The sequence below is a fragment of the Leptidea sinapis genome, chromosome 6, assembly GCF_905404315.1.
Source record: "Leptidea sinapis chromosome 6, ilLepSina1.1, whole genome shotgun sequence".
Classification (NCBI taxonomy): domain Eukaryota; kingdom Metazoa; phylum Arthropoda; class Insecta; order Lepidoptera; family Pieridae; genus Leptidea; species Leptidea sinapis.
The window spans coordinates 2,418,441-2,444,826 of record NC_066270.1 but is presented as its reverse complement, the minus strand read 5'-3'; the positions used below and the strand labels follow the sequence as shown (position 1 = coordinate 2,444,826).

The 26,386-nt window shown below is 36.1% G+C and overlaps 2 protein-coding genes across 2 annotated transcripts in view; one reads left to right on the top strand and one right to left on the bottom strand.

Moving 5' to 3' along the window:
* The window catches only part of LOC126964869 (serine/threonine-protein phosphatase 5), a 415,601-nt gene that overhangs the window by 218,101 nt on the left and 171,114 nt on the right, over positions 1 to 26,386 (top strand). The gene's annotated exons all lie outside the window — the stretch shown is intronic.
* The window catches only part of LOC126964854 (dynein regulatory complex subunit 7), a 57,548-nt gene that overhangs the window by 4,888 nt on the left and 26,274 nt on the right, over positions 1 to 26,386 (bottom strand). Inside the window, exons 3-10 of the mRNA XM_050808173.1 lie at positions 12,843 to 13,037; positions 12,211 to 12,369; positions 10,770 to 10,955; positions 8,082 to 8,292; positions 7,293 to 7,440; positions 6,301 to 6,410; positions 4,957 to 5,104; positions 2,555 to 2,831 (exon numbers count right to left, since the gene is read on the bottom strand). Coding sequence (XP_050664130.1) covers positions 2,555 to 2,831; positions 4,957 to 5,104; positions 6,301 to 6,410; positions 7,293 to 7,440; positions 8,082 to 8,292; positions 10,770 to 10,955; positions 12,211 to 12,369; positions 12,843 to 13,025 — 1,422 coding nt within the window. The 5' untranslated portion in view covers positions 13,026 to 13,037. The remainder of the gene's footprint in view (positions 1 to 2,554; positions 2,832 to 4,956; positions 5,105 to 6,300; positions 6,411 to 7,292; positions 7,441 to 8,081; positions 8,293 to 10,769; positions 10,956 to 12,210; positions 12,370 to 12,842; positions 13,038 to 26,386) is intronic.

Sequence of the window (26,386 nt, the reverse complement as noted above, 5' to 3'; positions counted from 1 at the left end):
TTTTTGTTTGAGGTACTTTGATGATAAAACTTACTGTTTTGCTGAAAATCGCAAAAACTTATTTTTTTGACCTTTGATCTTGAATAAAAAAAAATCCATACACGGGAATGATGGGGAACTTTTAAACATTGTTTATGATTATGTTTTGAACAATTTCACTGATTTTCAGCTTTTTGGGACTTTATGTAACTTCACTCTCATTTTTTGGTCTAAATTGACCGGACTAAGTATTTGAAATACATCGCTTTATTAGTACAAGATGCCAATGCTTAATTCTGCAGGTATCTGTTTTTTTGATAAAACTAATTTAAAATGAATGTTAAAGGAGTATGCAATTTATTAACGATATGCAAACGGTAGAGGTTGTATGGCGCATGGATCTGCCTTTGAGAAGAATGAGACAAGTGCTTTATTTACAATTATGAAGCTGTCGAGTATTTGCTTTATTATTGCAATATCCCAAGTATCTGTTTTTTTTTAAATAAAACTAATTTTAAATCAATGTTGCAAGAGAGTATTAGCGATAGGTGGCCTATAGAAAACATTCCGCAATTACCTGTAATTCATTTCAGTATAATTAAATTGCAACTATATGGTTTTTTTTTATTATAGGCAACCTATCGGCAATACATTGCGTACTCCCTCAACGTTCATTTAAAATTAGTTTTATCAAAGAAACAGATACGTACAGAATCGAGCAGTGGGATCTTAGACTAGATGTTCTTAATTTATGTTGGATTTGAAAGTATAGAATCTAACGGTAAACTTGAACCCACAAGTAAATATTAAAGTATAAATACGTGGGTAACACTGAAAATGTTTAGAACTGGCCAGTTAGAAACATTGCTAATGAAAACTTTTTTGAATTACAATTTTAGAACTCTTTGGTAACCTAATGTTATATTGCATTCATTTGCCAGTTGTTTTTGTGAATTGGTGGCGAATCTAAAACTCTTGTTACACGTGAAAATGAACCTAACGCGAGAAAATTTTCGGTCAATTATTTATTATGACTTTCGTTGTGGGCTTACTCAACAACAAAGCTATGGTTGGCTGCGATTAGCATATTTTAATAAACCCCATCTCGTGCCACTATTTACAATTGGTTTAACGAGTTTAAGCGTGGACATAGCAATCTCAATGATGATCCGCGTGAGGGACGTCCTTTAATAGCGACTACTGAAGATAACATCAGTGCTGTGCGACGCATGATAGAGGAAGATAAGAGAGTGACCTAACAGCAGATACGGGCAAGCCTAGGCGTTGGTATGAGTCAAGTTCAAAATATATTACACGAACATTTAGGAGTCAGGAAGCCTTGTACCAGATGGATTTACCATAATTTAATCGACGACCAGAAACACCTTCGCATGGACTGGTGTCGCCAAATGTTAGATAAGTTCAACGGTGGTGACTGACATCGTCACAGGTGCTGAAAGCTGGATATATTGCTACAAACCTGAAACCAAAAGACAATCAAGTGGGTGTTTCCTTTGAAGGATCGGTCAACTAAGGTAAAGAAAGGAAGAAGTCAAGGAAAAAAGATGATTGCCTCATTCTTTGGCCGGAAAGGTCATTTCGCGACAGTTGTGCTAGAAGACAGTTACTACATACTGGTATGTCAATTGCTGTTTGCTTGTTGTCTTGGAAAAAATCTCGACAGCAGCGCCCTCGAAGCAGGATCCTCCTTCACCACGACAATGCTTCAGCGCACTCCGCAAAGCGGAATGTTGAAAATTTTTGGTGGTGTTTGGTGGTGATGACTCATTTTCTCTGCCAAAGTCAGGTGTCGAGATAATGAGTCATCCACCATACAGTACTGACCTGGCGCCCTGTGAATTTTATTTATTCCCAAGAACTAAAGATAAAATTTGAGGTATTCGCTTTACAAGCCCTGAAGATGCGGTGAAAGCGTACGAAAATGCCCTAGAAGAGACCCCTAAGGAAGAATGGGCCTGCTTTTCTCAGTTGTTCCATCGAATGCGACGATGTGTAGAGAGGAACAGAGATTACTTTGAAAAACAATAAAAGTATTGGCAACTTTCTACATTAAGCTGTTTTTCATTTTCTAAACATTTCCAGTGTTACCTAGGTATCACTAGGTAACACTAAATATATGATAACATTTTATTTTTACTAATACTACTAAGGTTTCATTGTTTATTCAGGCCGTAGAAAGTTATTCCAACATCCTTTAATTTCATATTAGGTCAACCACTAATTTTATAGTAATAATTATGTTGCGTCTATAAAATAAAAATAAATAAATATTATTATGGAATAAAAGGAATGGAAGAGAAATGTGAGCCCGTCAGGGTCAATTAATCACCGTCCGCCACGTGCCAAAGAATTTAAGAGAGCATTGGCAAGATTAGGTAGTGGTATGTATGGCCGGTGGACCCCCTATTTCGTATGTTCTGAAAACACTACGTTTATGAAGTTTGTTCATTCTAGAGCTGCAGTATGAATAAAAATCATGAACACTACGAATAAATTAATATACCTAACTTCGGTAGACCAGAAAAGTAAATCTGTGACAATTTTAACTACTTACGACGTAACCAGATGTTTTATCTGGATAAAACAGAATCTTCCCACCAGTTTCAGCTAAATTAGGCTTTATGTAGCTCCTTTTATTATTTGTAACAAAGTTATAAGCGTAATGGTACAGCAGCTCGATCGTTCCATCTTGAATATGGAATATCCTTTTCCATACATCATCCTTGGCTGGAACGCTATCATTCCGGGAATAGGTTTCAATAATATCCTTCAGTTGGCGTTTGGGTTCTGCTTTCGAAGGCGCTGTGTAGCAAGCGAATCTTGATTCCAATCTAAAAGGAAATCATTTAGAATTCTTTTAAATAGTTTTATTCTTATAAGGATAATTCCGGTAAGGAGCATTTCATAACGATAATTTCTATAAGGATAATTGCGTCAAGGATAAATTCCGATAAAGATATAATTTCAAGTAAAATATATTATTTCAGAGTAGCAAAATATTAGGAAAAAGGGTTAATCTAGTCCGCCTATCAAAACTCACCGTGGCACTTGCTGGAAGTAGTAGGTAGTTTTTTTTTGGAAATTGAGGACAAACGAACGCACCTATGTCTTAAGGCCAACACCAGAGGAATTACAGGGGCGTTACCAGCGTTTTAATATAATGTACGCGCGTTTTGAAGGTAGGTAGGAAGTTCAGATCTTCCTGGGAAAACCACGTAAGTAACCACTTTCGTATTCGACGAAGTATATAAGATTTTTATAAACCCACAACAGGAAAGATATCCTGTACACTGTGATAGATTTTTTTTGATAAATAATATTCTTATTTTTATGTAATAAATGAGAAAAATTGTATCAAGCTGTAGCCCAGAAAAAGTGATAGGAATAATGTGGAATCGAGTAGCTAATGGAAGACTGGAATGCAGGAGAGATTGCAGTAGTTAGTTCCCTTTCCGAATGGGAAAGAAATTTACAGAAAAAGACAATAATTTAATTCTACTAGTTTAGTAATAAAGAAAATGAGATCAAACATTCCCTTCGTGTATTTGACGCAAATATACCCTTTATTTTCGCCCCAAGTGATTAAAGAGGTTTAATAACAACGTAAGTAATAAACCACCTTAAGACTACTTAACTTACGTAAGTAATAAAATAAATAAATGTTGACACAATTTTACACAAATTATCTTGTCCCAAACTAGGCATAGCCTGTACTATCGGTATAAGACAACGGTATATTTAATACAATATACTTACTCTTAACATACATAAATACTTATAAACAATATAAAAACAAATAAATTAAAGATCCAAACTTCTTACCTACCTTAAAAAAGCGCGTACATCATCCTAAAACGCCGGTAACGCCCCTGTGATTCCTCTGGTGTTGTCCTCAAGACGACACGTAGGTACGTGCGTTTAATTTAATACTTATAAAAACGAAATGGCCAAATCCTCTTCGCAAATGACACTTTTGAATAATCTCCAAGAAATACTTTGATAGAGAATCTTTATTCGAATAATACATCTAGTTTGCAACTGAGCGACTGAACGCCAGTTTCTCAATACTGATAATAATTTTGAAGAATACGTTACTGTCTACCATCGCAATGAAATATTTTTTTTGTGGATATTTTAAATCAAACATAAAACTTCTCCTAACAATTTTACCAACCATTATTATTTATTACCAATGCATAGTAGAGATGCAGTACGCGTTTAACCATTGATCGGTCCGGTCCTACTTACCATTAACCATTCGTCTATAACCATTACAGGACTGGTCCGAGTAACCATTTTAACCAACTACGAGTAATAGTAGAGATTCGCGTACTCACAAGTAGAACCATTAATTATAGTTTTTTAGCAAGTGTCATAGATTTGTTTAGTAACTTAAGGAAATAAATACTTTTACCATAAAACCAATATATATTTGGCCTACTAAGTTAGTGGTCCCGGGTTCGAATCCCAGTAGGTGCAAGCATTTATATGATGAATATGGATGTTTGTTTCCGAGTCATGGATGTTTAAATGTGTTTATGTATGTTTATAGTACGTATTTATGTATGTTTAAGTAAGTATATTGTATTCAATATATCGTTGTCTTGCAACCCATAACACAGGCTATATATGCTTAATTTGGGGCAAAATAATTTGTGTAAAAAAGTGTGTCAATATTATTATTATTATATATCTACCCCTAAGTGCAACCCTTTTCAGAGCAGTTGATCGGAAATAAAGCCTGTTCATAATACATTTTCGCGATCCATTTTTATTTATAAATATTTGGCAATGGCCTCGATGTGTTGATTTCCCAATCATAAGGAGCGACTAGCCAATTTCAATCCATTTAAAATTATTTTATTTAAACGTACAATATTTGGGTTTAACGAGGAATACTCGTATAATATCGGAGTCAAAGTATTTATTAGCTCTGGCAGATATGATAACGTTTACCTGTCCGTTCTGTTCGTGTAATATTCTTCAAAGGAGCTCGGTGTGCACACAAGCTTGGCCAAATGATCAAGTCTGGCGTAATAGTTGAACTCCATGGTCCTGTCTCCTTCCACTGAAGTCGCTGGTGCTTCAAGTGAGTAGACGTGTTCTGGGTATAAATTATAAATAGCCACAATGAGGATCGTCTAGATTATTCCGTTTCACAATAATTTACAATATATTTTTGGAAAGAAAAGAAACTAGAAAAGAACAACTTCGATTTAAATTGTAGTTCTTTGAAAATAGAATGATATGTAAAGGAAAACAGAGGCATGTAAAGGTTAAAGAGAGGCCTACGCCACAGATGCAGTATCATACATACAAGGACACTGCCAGCCACAGAATAAAGAGTAGGTAAAAGTAACAGAAGTTTGCCTTAGTTACACCTTTTAATACTACTCTAGTTACCTACCAATAATCTTCATTTTAAATTAGTAGCATAGCTGAGTTCATAATACATTGATAAATCAGTCAACGCACAAACCTTCGTCAGGCAGCAGGCGCCATTTCCACTATAATTTGGTATTTACTGAGGGCTGTAAGGTCGAGGACAAATCTAACGAAATCAATGGTACCTTACAACGCGCACAATGACATAGGAAAGAAGTATCTGCTTAGTTTGTTTTGTTTATTCACCAATACTTTTTCATGATTCGATTATTATTCGCTGTGAACGATTAACAACCGACGCTTCGAGATTATATTCCGCGCGTCCGTAGGTATTTTCCGTGTACGAAACGAACGAACGTTTAGGTACTGTTATACATACATGATGTATGGCATATTGCTTACTCTGTACATTGGCTAGACCTATACTGTCAGCTAGATATAATACTCGTGGATTCTGTTAATACAACGGAGAGCCAGTCTATTTCCAGCTCCTATGCTGTTCAGTCGTGATCAGTTTAGACTCAATTATTCTAAATTCTTATTGTATTCTAATTCAAGCATTATAAGTTTTATCAATTAAATTGTTTTTAATAAATAAAGTTTTTTTTTAAAAGCTAAACTCAGTGTCCTGTATAACAGTACGATAACGTACGTGATGAACACCTGTTTTATCATATCAGCTTCATCTAAATTTTCCTAACAATTTTATAGTCAATCTACTCTAGGACCTAGATCAAAAATATCATGATTAGAAGTAGTAGTTTGTATAATAAAAATGCGAATTAGAAAGCCAGTAAAATATGTCAGGAGCTTTGCAAATAAAATTCCGCAATCACTGTGTCCCTCATGATCTCCCGTGAATGTTTGAATGAAAGTGAGATATTCAAGAAATAGTGTCAAATATTATTGACTTACTAAGCAGATGATCCGACCTGCCAATACCAAATACTTCAACTACTTCCCTTTTGACATGATCTATCTTCACCGTCTCCATCTTATCCATTCTGTTTTTATAATATTCGTAGCTAAAACAATATTATTATAATGTTTAATAGGTTATAAAAATAGGAAATGTGATTTTTTTATTTTATATAAGAGGAGGCAAACGGGCAAGAGGCTCCCGGGATAGGAGTGGTGAGCGGTTGCCTCACCACTCTCATGGACATCCGCAACAACAGGTGTGAGGAGATGCGTTGCCGGCCTTTAAGGTGGGAGTATACTCTTTTCTTGAAGGTCCCTAAGTCGTATTGGTTCGGGAAAACAGCAGCCGGTAATTGATTCCACAAAGTGGCTGTGCGAGGCAAGAAATTTCTTGAAAAACCCGTGGTTGTGGAATACCAGACGTCAATGTTATGCGGATGGTATTTTGCATTTTGACGTAAATTCCGGTGGTATTCGGCCGCTGGAATCAACCCGAACAGCTCCTCTGAGCACTCCCCGTGATAAATGCCATAGAAGATTCAGAGAGAACCCACATCTCTACGCAAAGCCAAAGAGTCAAGCCGATCGGTGTTGACTTGATCGTCGATGATTCGAGCCGCTCTTCGTTATATGCGTTCAAATGGAAGAAGCTGGTTCTAGGAGCGCCCGCCCAGAGGTGAGAATAGAGAATGTGAAGAGGAATTAATAGCTTGAAGTAAAGTACTGTCTCGCCTCACCAATTAGGCCTTCTCTTCCACGTGACCACGAAAATGAACGTCGCTATATATATCGATCCATAGTATATCGTTGCTAGCTGACACCCTGCAAAAGGGTTCGCACAAGTATACAAGGAACGGTTGATGCAAATTGGAAACCGTTGAAACCATTGGTCTTTAATCTCTGGCTACTCCTCTCGGAGACTGGAGTGTTTGTTGAGAACTAAATTCTGCCTTAAGATTTCTAAGATTATTAAAAGAACATCTTACGTTATCAGCGGTTTTGTTAGAGCATAGTCATCGAATATCTTTACTCTCTTTACAGCACCGTCCCTCTCGAAGTAAGGTGAGTATTTCTCCAGTAATACCTTCTTGTAATTTATTACTCTCCGGTTTCCGGGATAGCGTTGTTCAAATTCTGGAAATAATTTAAATCTTCTGAAACTTTTTAGGCTTCGGACTCAAGATGTGGATAGATAATTGAAAATTGTTTTGAAAACCAAAATTTGTTATCAATTAATTTATCTATTCTCGGGAAAAACCACAAATATATAGGATGGCATAACACACACACATACACTGCAATAACATAAAAAAATTGTAATTAAATTGTTAAAATAATGAATTAATTATGATGGAGAGAAGCGTCCTGTAATAGAAACCCTACTTTTCTTGTCAGTAAATTTAATATGTTTCCTCTTAAGTTGAAACTTTTGAGTTTTTATTATATAACTTTAGTAATATTGGATGTAAATAATTTTTTAAAATTATCAAGCTGTAAATATTTATTTAAATGAGTGGCAATGAGTTTCTTACCACTTCTTCTTATGAAAGCTCAAGTTTTCCGACATGCTGGTAAATAGTAAGACTTTGAAATAAAAGTGTAATTTTTTAAAGAGTAGAATTGAAATTATAACTCATAACAACATATGTTACAAATAAGCAAAAGTAAGTAAATTTACAAAACATCCGCCACAATTGCTCCAAATTTTTTGAGTAAATTGGGTTGTTTAAGCGGACGAGAACCTCAAAATTAATTATTATTGTGGGAGGTTTTACCATCAGCTGAAATATCCAGTTTCTCCACCCAACTAGGAGGGACGCTTAAATGTTTCTCCGTGTCCACAACGGTCTTTTTATCAGAGGTGTCAATGCCGGTCACTACGCGCCGGTGTTCTGGTTCTCCTGCTAGAAGATGCTCCCAGCACTTCAGGTCACTCAGATCGTAGTTGAGAGATCCTAAACCACCTTCGCAGCTTTGGATATTTGCCTGAAACAGGATTACTTACCGTCCTTGCCAAGTGGCTTAAGAAAAGATTTCTAGTCCAAAAAATCAAATAGCATCTCTGTCACAAATACTATTATAAAATATTAGTTTAATCAAATTAATTACTGTTGAAAACAAATTAAATAAGGGACCAACCTTATTTTAATTGTTTTCAACGTTTAATTAAGAATTAAAATAATACTTATTATTGTATTAAAGAAACCATTTAAGTCAAGCAGTTAAAAGGCGTAAAAAGGCATGAAAGGCATTATATTCTCAAAATTTATTACTTTAGAATTCTTTTTGATGTCACTTCTAACACTATCACCCGCCGAACAAATGACACTCTGAGAGAAAAGAAGCGGCGCAAGAAAATCTTGATGTCGGAGACTTCACAAGTTCCTCCTGTAACCTACCATTTTTACTACATGTTTTGCAAACCCCTAAAATTTTGGTAATCAGTTAAATAACTTGATAGTTATATATATGGATGCCATTTTTAGAGATTAAACCAGTATTAGTTCAGTTAAGCTCAATCTAGTGCGCGTCTAAGATGCGGCAATTATATACGATAAATATAATAAATCGGCAAAGTAAATAATAATTAGTGAATAATGAACAAGCCACAAAAGACAAAATACCTTTATACAAATTATTAACAAAATAAAGATCAAAGTCATACTACCCTTCGAAGTATTGTTTTTTTAAAATTGCGGTAACTGCGTTTAGATATTTATAGTTCATTTAATATTTTATATCCAATTATTTACGGCTGTTCCCAATATTCAGTCTATCTCCGGTTGTGGCCTACTTGAAATAAAAATTGTAAATATCGTTGACTTTTCTGTCCCAATAAACTTATCAACGGTAACTCACCTGTCTGTCAATGGGAGGACCTATTAGCTTACCAGCGACAGAAGTTTGTATGGAAGTTGCAATTCACGCGTCCCAATATAAGGCGATAAGAATGACTTATCGGGTATATCGGGACAGCTTCAGATTATTGACAGTAGAAGGTAGTAATTTATCTCTATCTATAGATAGTATATTGGGAACGGCCGTTAATGAGATCGTGGAATGTAATATATTCATATCAGATTCAATAATATTATTGTAATGGTAATTCCGTTCAGAGTAGAGTAATCTAACCTGACACATAAGACATTCCATCTCTACGGCGTTTTAAAACGTAAGCCTTGATCAAGTGTGTTTTGTCTCTGCCTTAATTACTGTGCATAAATGAGACAGACAATTTACGCTTGTCTTCGAATTACGAATGGAGAAGCCTTCTGGCTTAAAAAATTAAAAAAAAAAAGCCTGCCCAAAGATGAGCGGTGTGGTGGAATTCATTGGGTTTGTACCGCATTCCTCTACACCTAAGTCATTTTGTAATGTGTTATAACTTTTTTATGAAAATAAGGGATGCAACGACGTTCAGTTCATGGTAATTGATACGCCCTGACGCAGTGCCGCTCAGGATTCTTGAAAAACCCAAAAATTCTGAGCGGCACGACAATTGCACTGCTCACCTTGAGACATAAGATGTTAAGTCTCATTTGCCCAGTATTTTCACTAGCTACGGCGCCCTTCAGACCAAAACACAGTGATGTTTACACATTACGGCAGAAATAGGCGCCGCTGTGGTACCCACAATCCAGTCGGCATCCTGTGCAATGGAGCTTCCCACTGGTAAAAAATGTATCTTATGAAGCCAACTATTCCTTACCTTGAGACGTAAGATGTTAAGTCTCATTTGCCTCCCACTGTTAAACTGGATTGGACACTTGGATTGTTCTATCATTCTTATGAGTAAATTATATCGCTTAACGTATCGGTATGCGAGAATGTTTTTCATTAATATTTTTTCGAATGGCGACCACGTCAAGATCGCCGGACTAGGTTGGATAAGGGCAGCGCAGGACCGATCGTCGAGGAGATCTTTGGGGCAGGCCTTTGTCAAGCAGTAGACGTATCTTGGCTGAAATGATGATTATAATGTTGATGATTCGAGTTTATTCCGGTTAGGAGGATAGTTAATAAATTTCAACGGGGCTACGTATTCCACCATCGATCCCAATAACGCAGACTGTACAGTAGGAATTGCAAATTTGCGTGAGGAACAGAATAAACCACCACCAGTGAGAGGCGCCTTTGCACAGGATGCCGGCTAGATTATGGGTACCACAACGGTGCCTATTTCTATCGTGAAGCAGTAATGAGTAAGCATTACTCTGTTTCGGTCTGAAGGGCGCTGTTGCTAGTGAAATTACTTCGCAAAGGAGACTAAACATCTTATGTTTCAAGGTGACGAACGCAGTTGTAGTGCCGCTCAGAATTTTTGGGTTTATCAATAATCTTGAGCGGCCCTGCATTGTAATGGGCACCTCAAGATGTCTCCATGTCTCGACCCTTATTTTCCTTAAAAAAACACTATCATCAACCGATCATCAGCTGTTGATGAGTAATAAAAATATACTTACATAGTAGTTTTCGTGATTGTAAACACTCTCAATATATTGGTACTGGGTTGCGGTGATGGGATGGGCGTTACCCTCGCTGGGTTCAATGAAAAAAGGCTCAACAATATCTTTAAAGCCTGGGGATACCATGACCCAGGCATGCGTTCTCCACCCATCTATTGCGTCAGGACCTGGTGCTTCCAGCTCCTGAGGTGTAAAAAAAATCATAATTTTAAAATTATACTTTTGTTGGTTAACCAGTGTGTGTTGCCAGTGATGACATTCGGAACGCAGACGTGGTCGGTGACTATGGGGCTTATAAGGAAGCTCATTGTAGCTCAGAGGGCAATGAAGAGGGCGATGCTCGGAGTTTCCCTGCGAGATTGAACCAGAAATTAGGAGATCCGTAGGAGAAACAAAGTCACCGACATTGCATTGGTTGCGAAACTGAAGGGGCAAAGTAGGCAGAGCACAAAGCTCGACAGATAGCCATTGGGGCAGTAAAAACCTCAAATGGCGACAACGTACCGAAAGATGCAGTATTGTTAGGCCCCACACAAGATGGATCGACGATCTGGTTAAGATCAATGGTATAAATGCTGTTGTTTTGTATTAGACTTTATTTTAATTTTAACATAATATTTAGATAAACTGTAATTTTACTAACATAATATTTAACTTTCAACAATTTGTATAGTATGGTCGGGAAGGTAACAGATAATTAAAGATGTGTAAACCTGTAAATTATCTGTACACTCAGATACATAATTTTTTTAATTTTGTATGTAATTAATGTATTAGTGTGCGATTGTTGGGTTTGCGAATAAATAAATAAATAAATAGGTTGGATGAGGGCAGCGCAGGACTGATCGTCATGGAGTTTTTTGGGGGAGGCTTTTGACTATGTCAGTATGCAGTGGATGTCTTCTGGTTGAAATGATAATGATGACGACGACTTGTTTTGGGGCGTTTAAAAAGACTAGTGTGATTTTTTATAACACGCGGCTGAAATACAAATTCTGCTGTGCCTCTTAGGTTTCTTGAAATCCCCAATAAAACTGATGGGCACTATAACGGCACTTGTCACCTTGAGACATAAGATGTCAAGTGTCATTTGCCCAGTAATTTCACTAGCTACGGCGCCCTTCAGACCGAGACACAGTAATGCTTACACATTACTGCTGAAGCAGTGTACGTGTATGTAGCTGCGGCAGAAATAAGTGCCGTTGTGGTACCCGTAATCTAGCCGGCATCCTGTGCAAAGGAGCCTCCCACTGGTTGTTGGTATTGCATCGGATTTCTAGTCAGTTTAAAACGAATAGCCTTAGAGATACTTTTTGCTATTAGAATTGTTAATTTCTTAGTTTTCAAGTTTGTTATCTCAGCTGTGGCGTATTCGAATTATTACCGGATATGCTTTATATCAAAATTATAATTAATAATATCAATAATTAAATTGCACCGCAATTTTTCTCAGTCGTTCCATCTCAATCTTGTCCAAGGCATCTTTTTTCCTCTTAGCCTCTTTTTCATCCATCTCCTTGCAGTACTTTGAAGTCAAGTCTGGTAGAGGAACCAGACGATACTTCGGTTCCTCCTCCGGTTCCGGTTCTACCTCAACCTGCATATGATAAATAAATAATCAAAACGTGATTACACAAATAAAATTTATGAACGATGCGGGACTCGAGCCTGCGACCTCTCGCGTTTCGTGCGAGTGCTCTTCCAACTGAGCCAAAAGTTCGAGTGACGTATCGTTGATAAATTTTGTATGCTTTGTTTAACTCTCAGGTTGTGGCTTCATCTACAGGATCTACCTTACAGTAATTGAAAACATGCTCAACTCAATTTGTAGTTCAGATTTGCAAGAAGTTGATAAAGTTGATTTCCTAATCTGCAAATATTGGGGCTGAGCAGTTTATCACCTATATACTTATTGTGGTGTCAGGTAGTCCCAGTTACCCTGTCCGTGTCTAAAAATAAATAATGTTAATTTTACCAAATCAGTAATTAAATTCAATTTTAATTACATTTTTATTTAAATAAATTTGTAATAACTAATAGAGCTAACTACGTCATCATCATATAGATTACCGGAGTTTCATCTGGTATTTCAGGGCATTCGGTGCGGTAGCGTACGGCGTAGCAGATGTCTCGCTTAGCACAACCTACTACGACGTAGGCCTCGTAGCCGGCGCCCGCCAACCAGGAGACGAGGACATGGGCGAGCTCGAACGGATTACCACTCCGCCTTATGATGGCCGTGTATGGAGACATTAGCCGTTCAGGCTGAAATGAAAAAACGTAGGATTAGTCAAATTCGCCCACTACACCATGGACTGGCTTTTAAACGGTGGCGAACCTAGTATATTGTAGATTTACAATACACAAGCGTATAGAAGCGCAGGACCGGTCACATATACAGTATTGCTGTCATCTCTGGTCTGGCGCACCCGTCTCAGCAATACTCCATGTGTGGCCGGACATGCGCTTTGTAGAACGCTAGAATGTTGGCCGGCTTGTAGTATTGCTGTGCTTTATTAATGACACCCAACTACTTGGAAGCCAATTTGGCTTTGCTCTCCAGGTGACCGTTTCGAGACCCAGTATTCCGATACTAGTCATGGCTTTAAGGGAGGTGTTGTCGAAGGGCAGTGATACGACAAATGGGGTTTTTTTAAGTGGCAAAAGAAAGAAGAATAAAACTCAAGCTTCTAGGCATTAAATTGGACAAGGTTCAATTTTCTCCATTCCACGATATTCTCAAGAGAGCACCTAGTGCCATACACGATCAAGGGCCTTCGCTATGTCCAGGCTAACTGCCAGGCCTTCCCTCTTGCTTTCGATAGCCGCCGTCCATTTATATCTTAGGTATACCAGAAAATCGCCTGCCAACCGACCATAGCGCAGGCCGTACTGTCGGTCATTGATCAATATATAGCATATTCTTGGTTTTCTTTCAGGTATACCTATATAACAGTATATTATATAGTTTATTTGAAAGGCCGTTTGGGTTTATAAGGGCTATTATTATATTTGCCTGCCATCTATCGAAAACTACGTAAAGCATCGAATAAGCGGTTGCGAATGCATGACACTCGAAAGCTTCTCGCGTATAGTAAGTCACTCCATAGACTGCAGATGTCGCTGAAGTTGCTATTTTAGTTTTAGCCAATCTGAAAAGTAGAAACTTTTTTTTAACAATTATGCTTATTACTATTTATTAAAACTGTCCACTGATATTTATTTAATTAAAATTAACCAGTTTAATACTTAAATAAAGCTATTTAAGGTGATTAAGACGCGTGTAATTGAAACTTTATTAAATATGTGCGAAAAAAATATTTTTTTATTATTTAGTTAATCGGACGTTTCGTTGTCTTTGCAAGTATTGAGAAGGCGTTTTTTATATTATTTTATTTATTTCTCTTCAAGCTATGATTGTCTATACGCAACTATTTGCATAGCTATGGATAAAGATGGATAAATTAAAAAAAATATTGAATGACGCTTTAACTAATACGCTGACGTCACGCAGCAATCTCTTTCGCATTGGAGGCTTAGATAATTTATGTATCTAGATAGAGTCTCTTGCTGTTAGACAACCGATAAAAACAGATCAGGAATATTAGTTTAGTGTGCGTCACAAGCTACGTCTTACACTCGCGATTTGTATGACACTTTGTGTTAGTGTACGTGAATTGTTCAAAATAGATGTGTAAAGTCTATTTTTTTCGAAATTTTCACAGCTGCTGTCATAGTCTATCTAGACGTATAACGGCCGTTTTCAATAACGTATCTCTAGTTACAGATAGGTTGCTATACCCGTTTAATGACAAGATCATATCTATCCATAGTTATATATTAGTTAATAGCTGACCCGGCAGACGTTGTTCTGTATTGACAGAACCGTTTATTGAAACGGTTCGAGAGATATGGTAAAGGTGTCGTCTTTAACCAATTCGGCACGTGTTTCGTCTCCACCCCTCGAGGCATCCTCGGGAGATGTTCTAGAAAACCACACACAAGTCTTAGCGGAATTAATTACATGTGGATAATTATGCATTTAATTAATTACACTCGGATATTTGTATTCAGAATATTTTTAATTTCTTCAGCCTTTCAAATAAACTTGTTATAAAGTTACACCTTTCGAATAAACCAACAATATGCAAACTGTTGACTCTAATATCGCTTACAATATTATAAATACAATGATAATTCTGAAGTTTTCCGAATGTCTTGCAAATAAACAAAATGTGTAGTTGTAAACATTTTGCTTACTCTTGGTTTGAACTCAGGTATAACTGTATGCCAAGTTTCATTCTTAGCATGCTTATGAACAATTAATTTTTGGAACATAGGAAGATTCATTTTTATAGGTATTAATCAGGTTCGTAGCTACCGCCGCATCCATTATACGGGGCCCGCGGGCCGGAATTTTTTTTTTTTTCAAAATTTTAAATCAGTTTCTCGATAAAAAGGCAAGGTGTGTCTATATTTAATTTGAATTGTTTGTAAAAATTTTGGAAAAAGTGACAGATAGATAAATATGATTAATAAATATTCCATTTAATTTTATGCAAACGTTCTTTTGTGAAAAATCTTTTACCCTTCATAAAAATTTATTTGGGGCCCCAATCAAAAGTTATATGGGACCCCGTCAAGCCACGCTACGCCACTGGTATTAATATTATATAGGTTTTCATATTCAAAGTATATAGTTTTTGAAAATACTTTAAACAAAATTATTTAATGAAATGTTTATTTAAGAATATACTCGCCTTGATGAAGTTATCACTTCTACCGTGTGATTTAAGCAGTTTTACTTTGTTAACTTAGAATTAACTTCAACCGGAAACCGAATAAGTGATCACTCTACAAACAGGCCGAAAACCCAGCAACATATTTATACTAATCGCTCAGTCTAGTCACAGATGAATAATATTATGAATGACTCAAGCCTCGTTTGTCGGGCATCTCGGGGAGTATATTGTGGGGGGGCAGAGCGCCACCTCCTCCCCTTGCCCTCTGCCCTATAAATTGAATCAAAAGTTGTGAAAACAAAATGGGCTGCAAACTTTTCCCGACTTTTACTTTCGTCGGAAAACTTGAAACACTTTCACTTCGTTCGCTCGGCCTCGTGATTGTGTATCTTTTTTTTCGCAGATTTCAGGACACAGTTTAACAGTTTCATAACCGAAGCGTAACCAACGGGGACCATGATACTTAGCCACCAATGTCTGTCCGTTTGTCTAACAGGCTGTCTCATAAAGCGCATTTTTTTTATTATTAATTATCTCTCAAATATTACAATAGATAATAGTAGTTTTGTTATTTTCAACGTATTATGTCCTTTGGTATATTTTTATGGGGCAGTGACTTCGATATCAATACCATTTTTGTGCTGCAGAAGAAGGCTATTCGTGCTATTTATAACCTAGGTCCTAAAGAATTATTAAGAGAAAAATTTAACGAAATAAACATTTTGATTGTTGCTTCTCACTATATTCTTGATAATGTTTTATATGTTCGCAAGCACATTGGAAAATTTGTTCGAAACCGTTACAATCATAATGTTACAATAACAAACATAAACTTGTTATGCCTACTACTCGGTTAAGTCGAGTTTGTAAGTCTTTTATTGGGCGATGTATATGCTTCTACAATATGATCCCAGAAAATGTACAAAACAAATCAGTTACGAAATTTAAAAGAATTGTTGAAAAATGTTTGTGTGGGAAAGGTTACTATAGCATAAACGATTTTAACAGACTGGTCTGTGGTATAATTAAGAAAATAAGGAATTCCCAGGAATGAAGCAAACACCCTCAGGCTCTTAAATTGTAAATGTTTATTGTACGATATTACACTGTAATCCATATTTTTATTAAAAAAAGCCCGATGAGTTTTGCGTCCGTTCTTCTCAGGTCTGAGGCAGTCTATTTTGTATAGATTTTTGGTTTTTGACGTTCAATAAGTGTTTTTGAATCCTATTTTGAATAAAAATATTTAAATGTGAATTTGAGTATTACAAGCTAAGAATATGTTTTTAAATTATATTATTAACTAGCTGACCCGAATAGTCACTCACACACTCGAAACAAACACACCAACCAGTCAACTTGAAAAACATGACGTGCACTGTCAGTTGTATTTTATTACTCATGTAGCGTGAAACTAACAAAAAATTTCACTGAATTCTTTCTATTCTCGAGATGTCTCATGAAAATGTCAATCCAAACAAAATGTATCAGAAAATAATTGTTTTTTATATAATAATATTTTTTCGTGATTATTTTGATATTTTATTACTTATTATACTATTCCGGACTAAGAGAAATCCAAAAAACAAACAACAGAAAAATTGGTCTAGCCGTTCTTGAGTTATAAATGGTGTAACTAACACGACTTTGTTTTAATTATATATTTACATACAATACAGGGAGCAGAGACAGCTAAACAAGTATGAACTGTGTTTCAGCTGTCAGTGACTTCTCGGTACCGGACATAATTACCAACATAGTCAAATAGAATTATCAAAATAAGATGAAATATAACAATAGTTTAATACAGCTAAAAAACACGCTTTGGTTTTAAAAAAATAATGGTTGAAATTTAAAATTAACATCAATTCCTGCCTTATTGATGACAGATGAAAATATTATATAAATTAACAAAAAACTTATTTTTGCAAATTGAAAAATAGAATAATTTTACCAAATTAATGTATTGTCATCGATCCTCGATAAATCTACGAAGTTTGAAAGAAATCTGGCCGTTTAAAGTGGGTCAAAATCGCACCCAAATCAGTCAGTCAGGTTACAAACAAACATGCATACAGGTGAAGCTAATAAAGAGCGTGTAAAATTAAAAATACTAATACAAAAGTGAAATTAAAATTAAATTAATGTATAAATTCTAGGAATACGAGCATGTGTGTCAGTGTAATACTCGTAGACAGTTAGTTTAGTTAGATAGCTGAAATTTAGACTAAGTGATTATTAAATACATTTAAAAAGCCGATGTAAAAATCAATAAAAATAAAACCGGACGAGTGCGAATCGATCTCGCCCACACAGGGTTCCGTACATATTATAAGGTACCAATAAAAAAGTGATGGATAGGTCCTTATAAAAAAGGGGAAATTATTTTTATATTCTTCGTCATAAATAAAAAAAACTATGTACACAATAAAAATAATTAAAATGAAATCTGTTGAAGCTTGACAATGAAGACGTATCGTACGATACATGACGCGGTTAACTTAATTCAAAAATTTCTGTCGCTGTTCCTTGTTTATACATATATCTTTATAGACCCTATTTTTAGGGTTCCGTAGCCAAATAGCAAAAAGCAGATCCCTTATAGATTCAAATCAAATCAATCAAATCAAAATCAGTTTATTCACGTAGGTCACGAAAATGACACTTATGAATGTCAAAAAAAAAATATTAATCTTATTGAATCTACCGCTACTTCGTAAAGGGTTGAGCTAATGAGAAGAAGTAGCAAGAAACTCATTGCCACTCTTTTATATCAAGATTTACATTTAAGTACATTGATTTACAAATCATTTCAAATTACAATATAATCTGTTAAATGTAAAATGATGCAACAAACACACTCAAACGTCAAATAGTCAATGTCTTACACGAGTAAGTCAAAAAAGTAAATGTAAATTAATACAAAAGTTATTGAGTACAGTAGCTGCATCATCCACATCCACCATAAATAAATAAAGGTATTCTGTGAGAGTTTTATAAGCGATTATAATTAAATAAATATGTATATATCCATACATATATATACACACAATAACTTTTAAGAATCTGAAACCGAGTCTCCGACAATAGGATCATCCTGCCACCATAAGCAGCGCCCGTTCACGAGCAACAATATTTTAGGGAAGGGGACGACCCGTCCCATGTCGCCGCCACAAGCAGTGACATTTAAGCGAGCACGACGAAACCTGTTACGAGAACTCAGCAAACAACAATAAAATAATCCTAATCTACATATCATGCAATACTCACCAAATACCTCTACTTACAATTTGACAATTCTGCTTAAACTTTTAATTAATATTATATTTTACTAACAGTTATCAAAAGCTCAATCCTTGAGGATAATCAAATCAAAATCACCTTATTCAGGCAGGTCAAGGAAATGACTTTTCTTTTTATATCCACCTCCTTTGAGGGTTGAGCTTTAATAAGAAGTGGCAAGAAACTCTTCGTGGCAAACACTCACAAATCATTTCAGTTACAATATATTATGCAAAGTGATGCAGCAATAATACTCAAACTACAAATACTCAAAAAAAAAATGTAAATTAATACGTAAAAACAAGAGCTATTGAGTACAGTCACGGCCAACTACTACTGTATCAACAATAATACCAGGCCATGGTACAGTAGATGCATCAATCCACACACACAAACAAAAACCAGTCACGAGTTTGGGTGTTCGAAAATGAGTTGAGGCAAACAAAAATTGTTCGTTCACGGAGTGTTGCAAAAAAAATGATTCATCTGTATACTATACTATACTGTTGAAACTTGGGAAGTAGATGTATTCTGTGAACCGCATTAAAATTTTCACACAAAAATTAAAAAAAAAAAAAAAAACAATAAATTTTCGGGTTTCCCATACTTAGAACTGAAACTCAAATTTTTTTTTTCATCAAACCCATACGTGTAGGGTTTCTATAGATAGGTCTTCAAAATGATATTGAGGTTTAACAATCACTTTTTTCTAAGCTGAATATTTTGCGTGAAAGACACTTCCATAGTGGTAAAATGTGTGCCCCCTCCTCCTCCCCTGTAACTTCTTAAATAAAAGAATGATAAAACTAAAAAAATATATATGATATACATTACCATGCAAACTTCCACCGAAAATTGGTTTGAACGAGATCTAGCAATTAGTTTTTTTAATACGTAAAAATGATGAGAGCTCATTTGCCATCTATGATTTTGAGCAAAGATTTTTTGCCTTTTCCATTTAATAATTTAATATCATTTTCCTTTCTATATAACTTTTATATTATGTTACTTGCTGCTACGGAACCTTCATGGAAGAGTCCGACTCGCACTTTGCCGCCTTTTGTGATTTATTTACACATGTATAGTTTTCAGACTTTTTCCTATACTCGTGGTATAAGGTAAGGTACGAGTATTACTTGCCAAATTTCATAGTTCTAAATACCCCATAAATTTTGATCCCGGATGTGTCGAAATATTCGTTTTTGCAGCATAAACGGCGGTATCTCGTTTTGCGTTAACTTAGAAGCTGGAAACTTCAACAGACAGTATTGCGTCACCGAGGCTTTTTATCACTTATAAATCTACACAAAATTGCCAAAATCTACCAGAGAAAATGTCATCAATACCACAGTAGAAATATGTAGTTAATAATCTTTATTATTATAGTAATTATATATTATTGATAACTAATAATCAATATATATTATATATTTTTACTGTGTCAATACTCCATAACTAAAACAACACAAAGACAAAAACTTCACTGAATACTCAAACATTACATACTCTACGTAGAGTCCTAGCTCTTCATACTCTTAGTCGTATATGGCGTCACAATAAAACAATATGTTTAAAAATGTTTCTTAACCACATACACCGTCAAGTAATTGGTCGGTTTTTTTATTTATACTGCTGTTCTTCTAATATAGAAAAGGAGCACGAATGTTTACTACATTACTTATGACCGCTTTTATTTAATTGTTGCCTGTCATTCCAGACAAGCTATCCCTCATGGCCTATCATGGACACGTTAATATGTAGTAATCTATACATATAAATAAAATTGGAGTGTCTGTTTGTAATATTGAAATAATCGTTTTTACAACATGTAAACGAATATATTGTTTGTCTATCTGTCTGTCTGTTTGTTCCGGCTAATCTCTGAAATGGCTGGACCGATTTGGACGGGACTTTTATTGGCAGGTAGCTTAGGTAATAATACGTTTATTTTAGAAAGATTCATTCATTTTAGAAAAATAAAGTAATGTTACAATGTCCAAGAAACTGTTTAACTCTAAAAATAATTTATATGGCAAAAAACGTTTGCCGAGTCAGCTAGTGGGTCATATGCTCAGCGAGTTTTTGTTGCCCAAAAAAAATGCTTATGTGCAATAGTAGGTAGGGCCGAGGCATTCTTGCAAAACGCTATTTAAAAAACATAATCTGCTAAATCTACAATGAATGTACATTTTCGAGGTTTGCAAATTTGTTCGTAACCACAGATATCTTTTCACTTCAGCTGTTGAGGTGAATGATAGAGTGCAAAGAAAGCCCCGTAAATTTTGAAACATTGTCCTAAAACAACACTTTTTCATAAAAATAGCCATAACATGTTTATAAAATTATATAACAAAATGCCTGAGGATTTGAAAGTACTATTATAGAAAAAATTTATACCAAGACTCTTTAAATGCCTGCTTGAATTTTTTTTTTATGGAATAGGAGGACAAACGAGCGTACGGGTCACCTGTTGTTAAGTGATCACCGCCGCCCACAATCTCTTGCAACACCAGAGGAATCACAGGAGCGTTGCCGGCCTTTAAGGAAGGTGTACGTGCTTTTTTCGAAGGTACCCATGTCGTATCGTCCCTGAAACACCGCACAAGGAAGCTCAATCCACAGCTTTGTAGTACGTGGAAGAAAGCTCCTTGAAAACCGCGCTGTGGAGGACCGCCACACATCCAGATGGTAAGGATGATATTCTAACTTGTGGCGTGTCGTGCGAAGGTGGAATTCGGCGGCAGGAATCAGGTTCAACAGCTCTTCGGAACACTCCCCGTGATAAATGCGGACACACAATGAAGCGACGTCTCTACGCAACGCCAAGTGATCCAGCCGTTCACAGAGCACTGGGTCTCCGACAATTCGAGCTGCTCTGCGTTGCACGCGGTCAAATGGATCGAGCTGATACTGGGGTGCGCCAGACCAGAGATGACAGCAATACTCCATGTGTGGCCGGACCTGCGCTTTGTAGAGCGCTAGAATATGGTTATTATATATTATTATTATTTTATATATTATTATTATTTTTATAGTATTAATGAATATTTAAATAAGTGCTAAGTTTTAGCATGCTTTTACTATAAGCTGGATAGAGTTCACATTTTAATATTTAAGATCTGGACAAACCCTATTCCAAAACAAAATAAATCATTTTATTTCATTTCATTTGATTCTGAATCTACACTTACAAATACTATGTCAGATGCACGGACAAGTAAAAATATAAGGACTCCGTGTCACCTTACATAACAGTGAGGCACCAAAACAAGCCTGTAAACGTGTATATACATAGCCCCACGCATACACTTAAACTAATACAAGCCGATTGGCCGCCATTATGAGATTTGCCACCGTCTGTGACAGATCAGTTTGCGTCGCAATAAAATATTTTAAAAATGCCGTCGTGCGTTGTGAAAAAGTGTAAAAACAATACTATAGAAGTATTTGTGGATATATGAACGTAACCGCACACACACTAGCATAAAGGTGCTTCACTTGCTAATATCACGGCGCGGAGTCCTTCTTTTTTTACTTGTCCGTGGTCAGATGTCAATTTTAATTTACAAATCCATATGAGTACATTTAAGAAACGCTTAACTGTCACATTCATACGAATGCTGAATGCCTATGACGTGTCATCCCGTGGATGTATTGAAAAAACGGATAATCAACACGTTGCATAGATCGATAATTGAAATGCATTAGAAGGAACTAGATAAAGTATCAATCTCAAACTAATCTAATTTAGGATTCTACCTATTTTTTTTTAATCTTATATATAAAATTCTCGTGTCATGGTGTTACGATCAACAGTTACTTTTGTATCGCGATTTTAATATCGGCAATACAATGTTTGCTGGGTCAGCTAGTATTATATAGAATACTAGCTGACCCGACAGACGCTGTTCTGTCAATAGAAAAAAATGATGTAAGTATTGGGGAATAATATAGTCTAAACCCATCGAAAATTTGTAATCTAAGGTAATGAGTTAAAAATGAATTAAAAACGTATTTCTGAATGATTTTATTATATTATGTAGTAATAAAAAATGATACGCATCAATATCGTATTTGTAAACAGATTTTAAATTACCGCTTTGTAATTACCAATTGTTTAGAGTATTAAATTGGATATAGTATAGTATCCGTTTTGGTACTTTATAATTCAAATTCAAATATTTTTATTCAAAATAGGATGTGACATTACTTATTGAAAGTCAAAAAACTACCACCCATTCAAAAATTAATGTCTCAGACCTGAGAAGAATGGGCGCAACAAACTCAGCGGGATGTTTTTTCATCGAATAAATATGTTTACAAAGTAATATTGTATAATCAAACTTATTATTTAAAAGCCTGAGGGCGGTCACTCCATTTAATGTTATAGTAACCTTTACCACACAAACATTTTTTAACAATTCTTTTGAATAACGTAATACTTTTGTTTTGAACATTTTCTGGGATCTTGTTTTAAAAGCTGTGATTCCTCTGGTGGTGCAAAAGAGTGTGGGCCGCGATGATCACTTAACAACAGGTGCCCCGTACGCTCGTTTTTGTCCTCCTATTCCATAAAAAAAGCATATACGAGTAGTAGGCATCATCAGTATATGTCTGTCCCTGGTGTTAACATTATGGTTATGACAATAAATCAATGAGATATCATTGCTTATAAGTTAAGAAGAATCCTGAGGTAATATTAATTTGGGATAAGCGACAACCTATCATGGGTGACCTTTGAATTTAATGTTTAAGTCTGAGGTACAAACACATAAGAAGACTATACGTAAAAACGTGCCTAATCACCTTCCAACCATCCTGTCTGTATTACAAATCCACCTTAACACTCCCTATCCCATTACTGGCGTGAGAATCCGGAGCACAAACATCGTATCGTTACATAATATTCCTTTCGCAAGTAGAATACGGAAGGAGCATTGTGAGCGCAAATTAGACCGTACATACAACGCTTTGAGCCGCGCTTGACCAAGCGTTATTGGTATTTCTGAACAAGACGCCCGGTCTAGAGATGCGCTACTTGCATACCGTTATCGATACTCCACAAGTCGATAGATAAAAGCGAGACGGTGCGGGGGTGGCGCAAGTACGGCAAACACGCTACGACACAGATGCCACTCATGCGAGATCGCGCTGACTGCGACTTAAATTAAGAATGATGCGGTACTTTTTATCGAATATCGATAGTTTGTTTTGTAAAGTATATTGCGTATTTTTTTTTGTCATGCAAAGTTAGAGGGAGTTTGCTGGCAAGCTTTGCAATACTCGTTTCATTATTTAATCATGCCTAGAATAATACCCTATTAGGACTACTTTGTATATGAGCACCTCGTATCGACACAATTGGCATCACTTAAATTAATAATAATTACTTGGTCCCTCAAAGCATTTTACGACGAAGTCATAAATACCATTAGATCCATTATAATTACTATGAATTTGTTTTGAACAAATTTTGTTTTTAAATAATTTCGAAGTTAGAATTATTAATTATTACCAACAATATCGATTAATTTAGCTTCCTTGTTTTGGTTTTGGTTTGTATTTACAAATGATTCGAAAGTTTGGAATGCATTTGAAGTTAAAAATAGGTTCATTGATAATTGATAGTTAATTTGGTTTCCTTTGAACCGAAACCATTAAAGTAATTGACTGGCCACAGTTACAAAGTACCTACAATAAGAGCTAAATACATTTTACTTAACATAATACATTCTAAAAACACATTCATAAATAGGCAGTAATTTGACAGTCATACGTTTGGAGTAGGTACATCTCATAGAGTTTATTTGAATCAAGGTTAATTATCCTACTACCATCTTCCCTTTCTTGGCGTGCGTCTTCAGCGTTTCAGTACGACAACTCTCTCTGTTATCCCCACTTAAACATTTTATTGAGATAAAACCTTTAATTACAAATGCAACGGGCAACTACTAGTATTATATATGTTTAGAATGCCAACTTTAGCCTACAGTATATAGTAATTTGTCTATTAAATATATTCAATATAAATTCGCTAATAAAGCACTTGTAAGTTTCCAACACAATTCAAATTGCTTGATATTTATCATTTTTTTAAATTAAAAATTAAATTTTAAAATCTCACGTTTTTGTTTCATCGATAATTAAAAATTCAAGCAAAACCTAGCAACATGAATGCCCTCGAAGAACGGCAGTCCGCGCGAGTGATTTGCACCACCCACCGGCCGCCGCCGCGCGGTCGCGACACGTACTAGTGATGTAACTGTGCATTTTTTATTTTTGTCGACATCGACTTTTTGCTCTTATTGCGGTTACACAAATGACTTGTTAGGTTTATCATTAGATGTATTAGTATACGTTGCGTGCGAATGAACCGGTCTATCAAGTAAAGAGAGATATTTGGTGGATATAAATTGATATTATGAGGGTAGTGATGAAAGTACGTAGTTTTTGTTTACGTTGGTTCACCTTGCCGGGGTTGAACAAAGGAGTGTTTTTGTCACTTGGCCGCGGCGCCACCCTCCCGCCGTGAGCCGTGTCCGTGGCGACAAAAGGGCCGCGGGCGTCCACATCAGGCTGAGTCGTGAGGCAGCCAGCCCGGCCGCGGATCGATATCGCTCGAGATCTCGGCCTACGCGCGCGCCTCGCCGGCCATTTGCCTACCTCGACGCCTCAGGCTCGTGTGTACATAACCCACCACCCACAACCCACCACCCCGGACCGATACACCCCCGCAGATTACCGCCTACAAAGCAAACTTCATTGGTACGTGCATGCAATATGCGCAAGGAGCCAGAATTGCGCCTCGGACCTCCACCCGTACAGATTGCTTTGATACTCAACCCGGCCCCGTATTTAGTAGAGGCTATTCGAGCCTATTGCACAATGAATCTTAGCTGAAGGCCTAGCCCTGTTTCTGTGTACGAGACCGGCAATCACGTTAATTACTCTAGTGATACGACGGGTATTATCTGAGGCGTAAATGCTTTGTGTGCGCTAAGACACAAAATATTATTATCGATGCGAACCTTACATATAAAGGAAAAAGTCATTCTAACCAAGTGAAGCAATATATTTTTGGCAACCTTAAAAGTAGAAAAACAAAAAGAACAATTAGATATTTATGACTTTAATGATTTACATATTTAAAACCGAAATATGATTCATAATCAGCAATCAAGTTTTTAATAAGCGATAATTATCGCTGATTAAATACAATTACACCTGTAAATAATAGTACAATTCCTAGTGAGTATTACTAATTGGACGTAAGCCGCGTAGCGTTCAATTTATTACGTTCGCAGTGCAAAGCTCGTGAATTTCAATTGAACAGTGGGGAGGGCCGTAAATCGGCCAAGTGCAGTGCGAACCCCCGCCTGTTCTCAAACGTAAAAGAGGGAAAGTTCACATTTGCATATTCCGCCGCCAACAAACTCCGCAAAGTTATCGGTGTCGGTAACTTTTAATGCGACAACTTTGTTTGTTTTGAATTCTTTTCACTTGGGTCAATTTGCGATAGATATTGACAACATTTTTGAAGATATCTCTTCTTGGTTAATGGCAATGTCTTTGTTTTAATTTATTCTCATT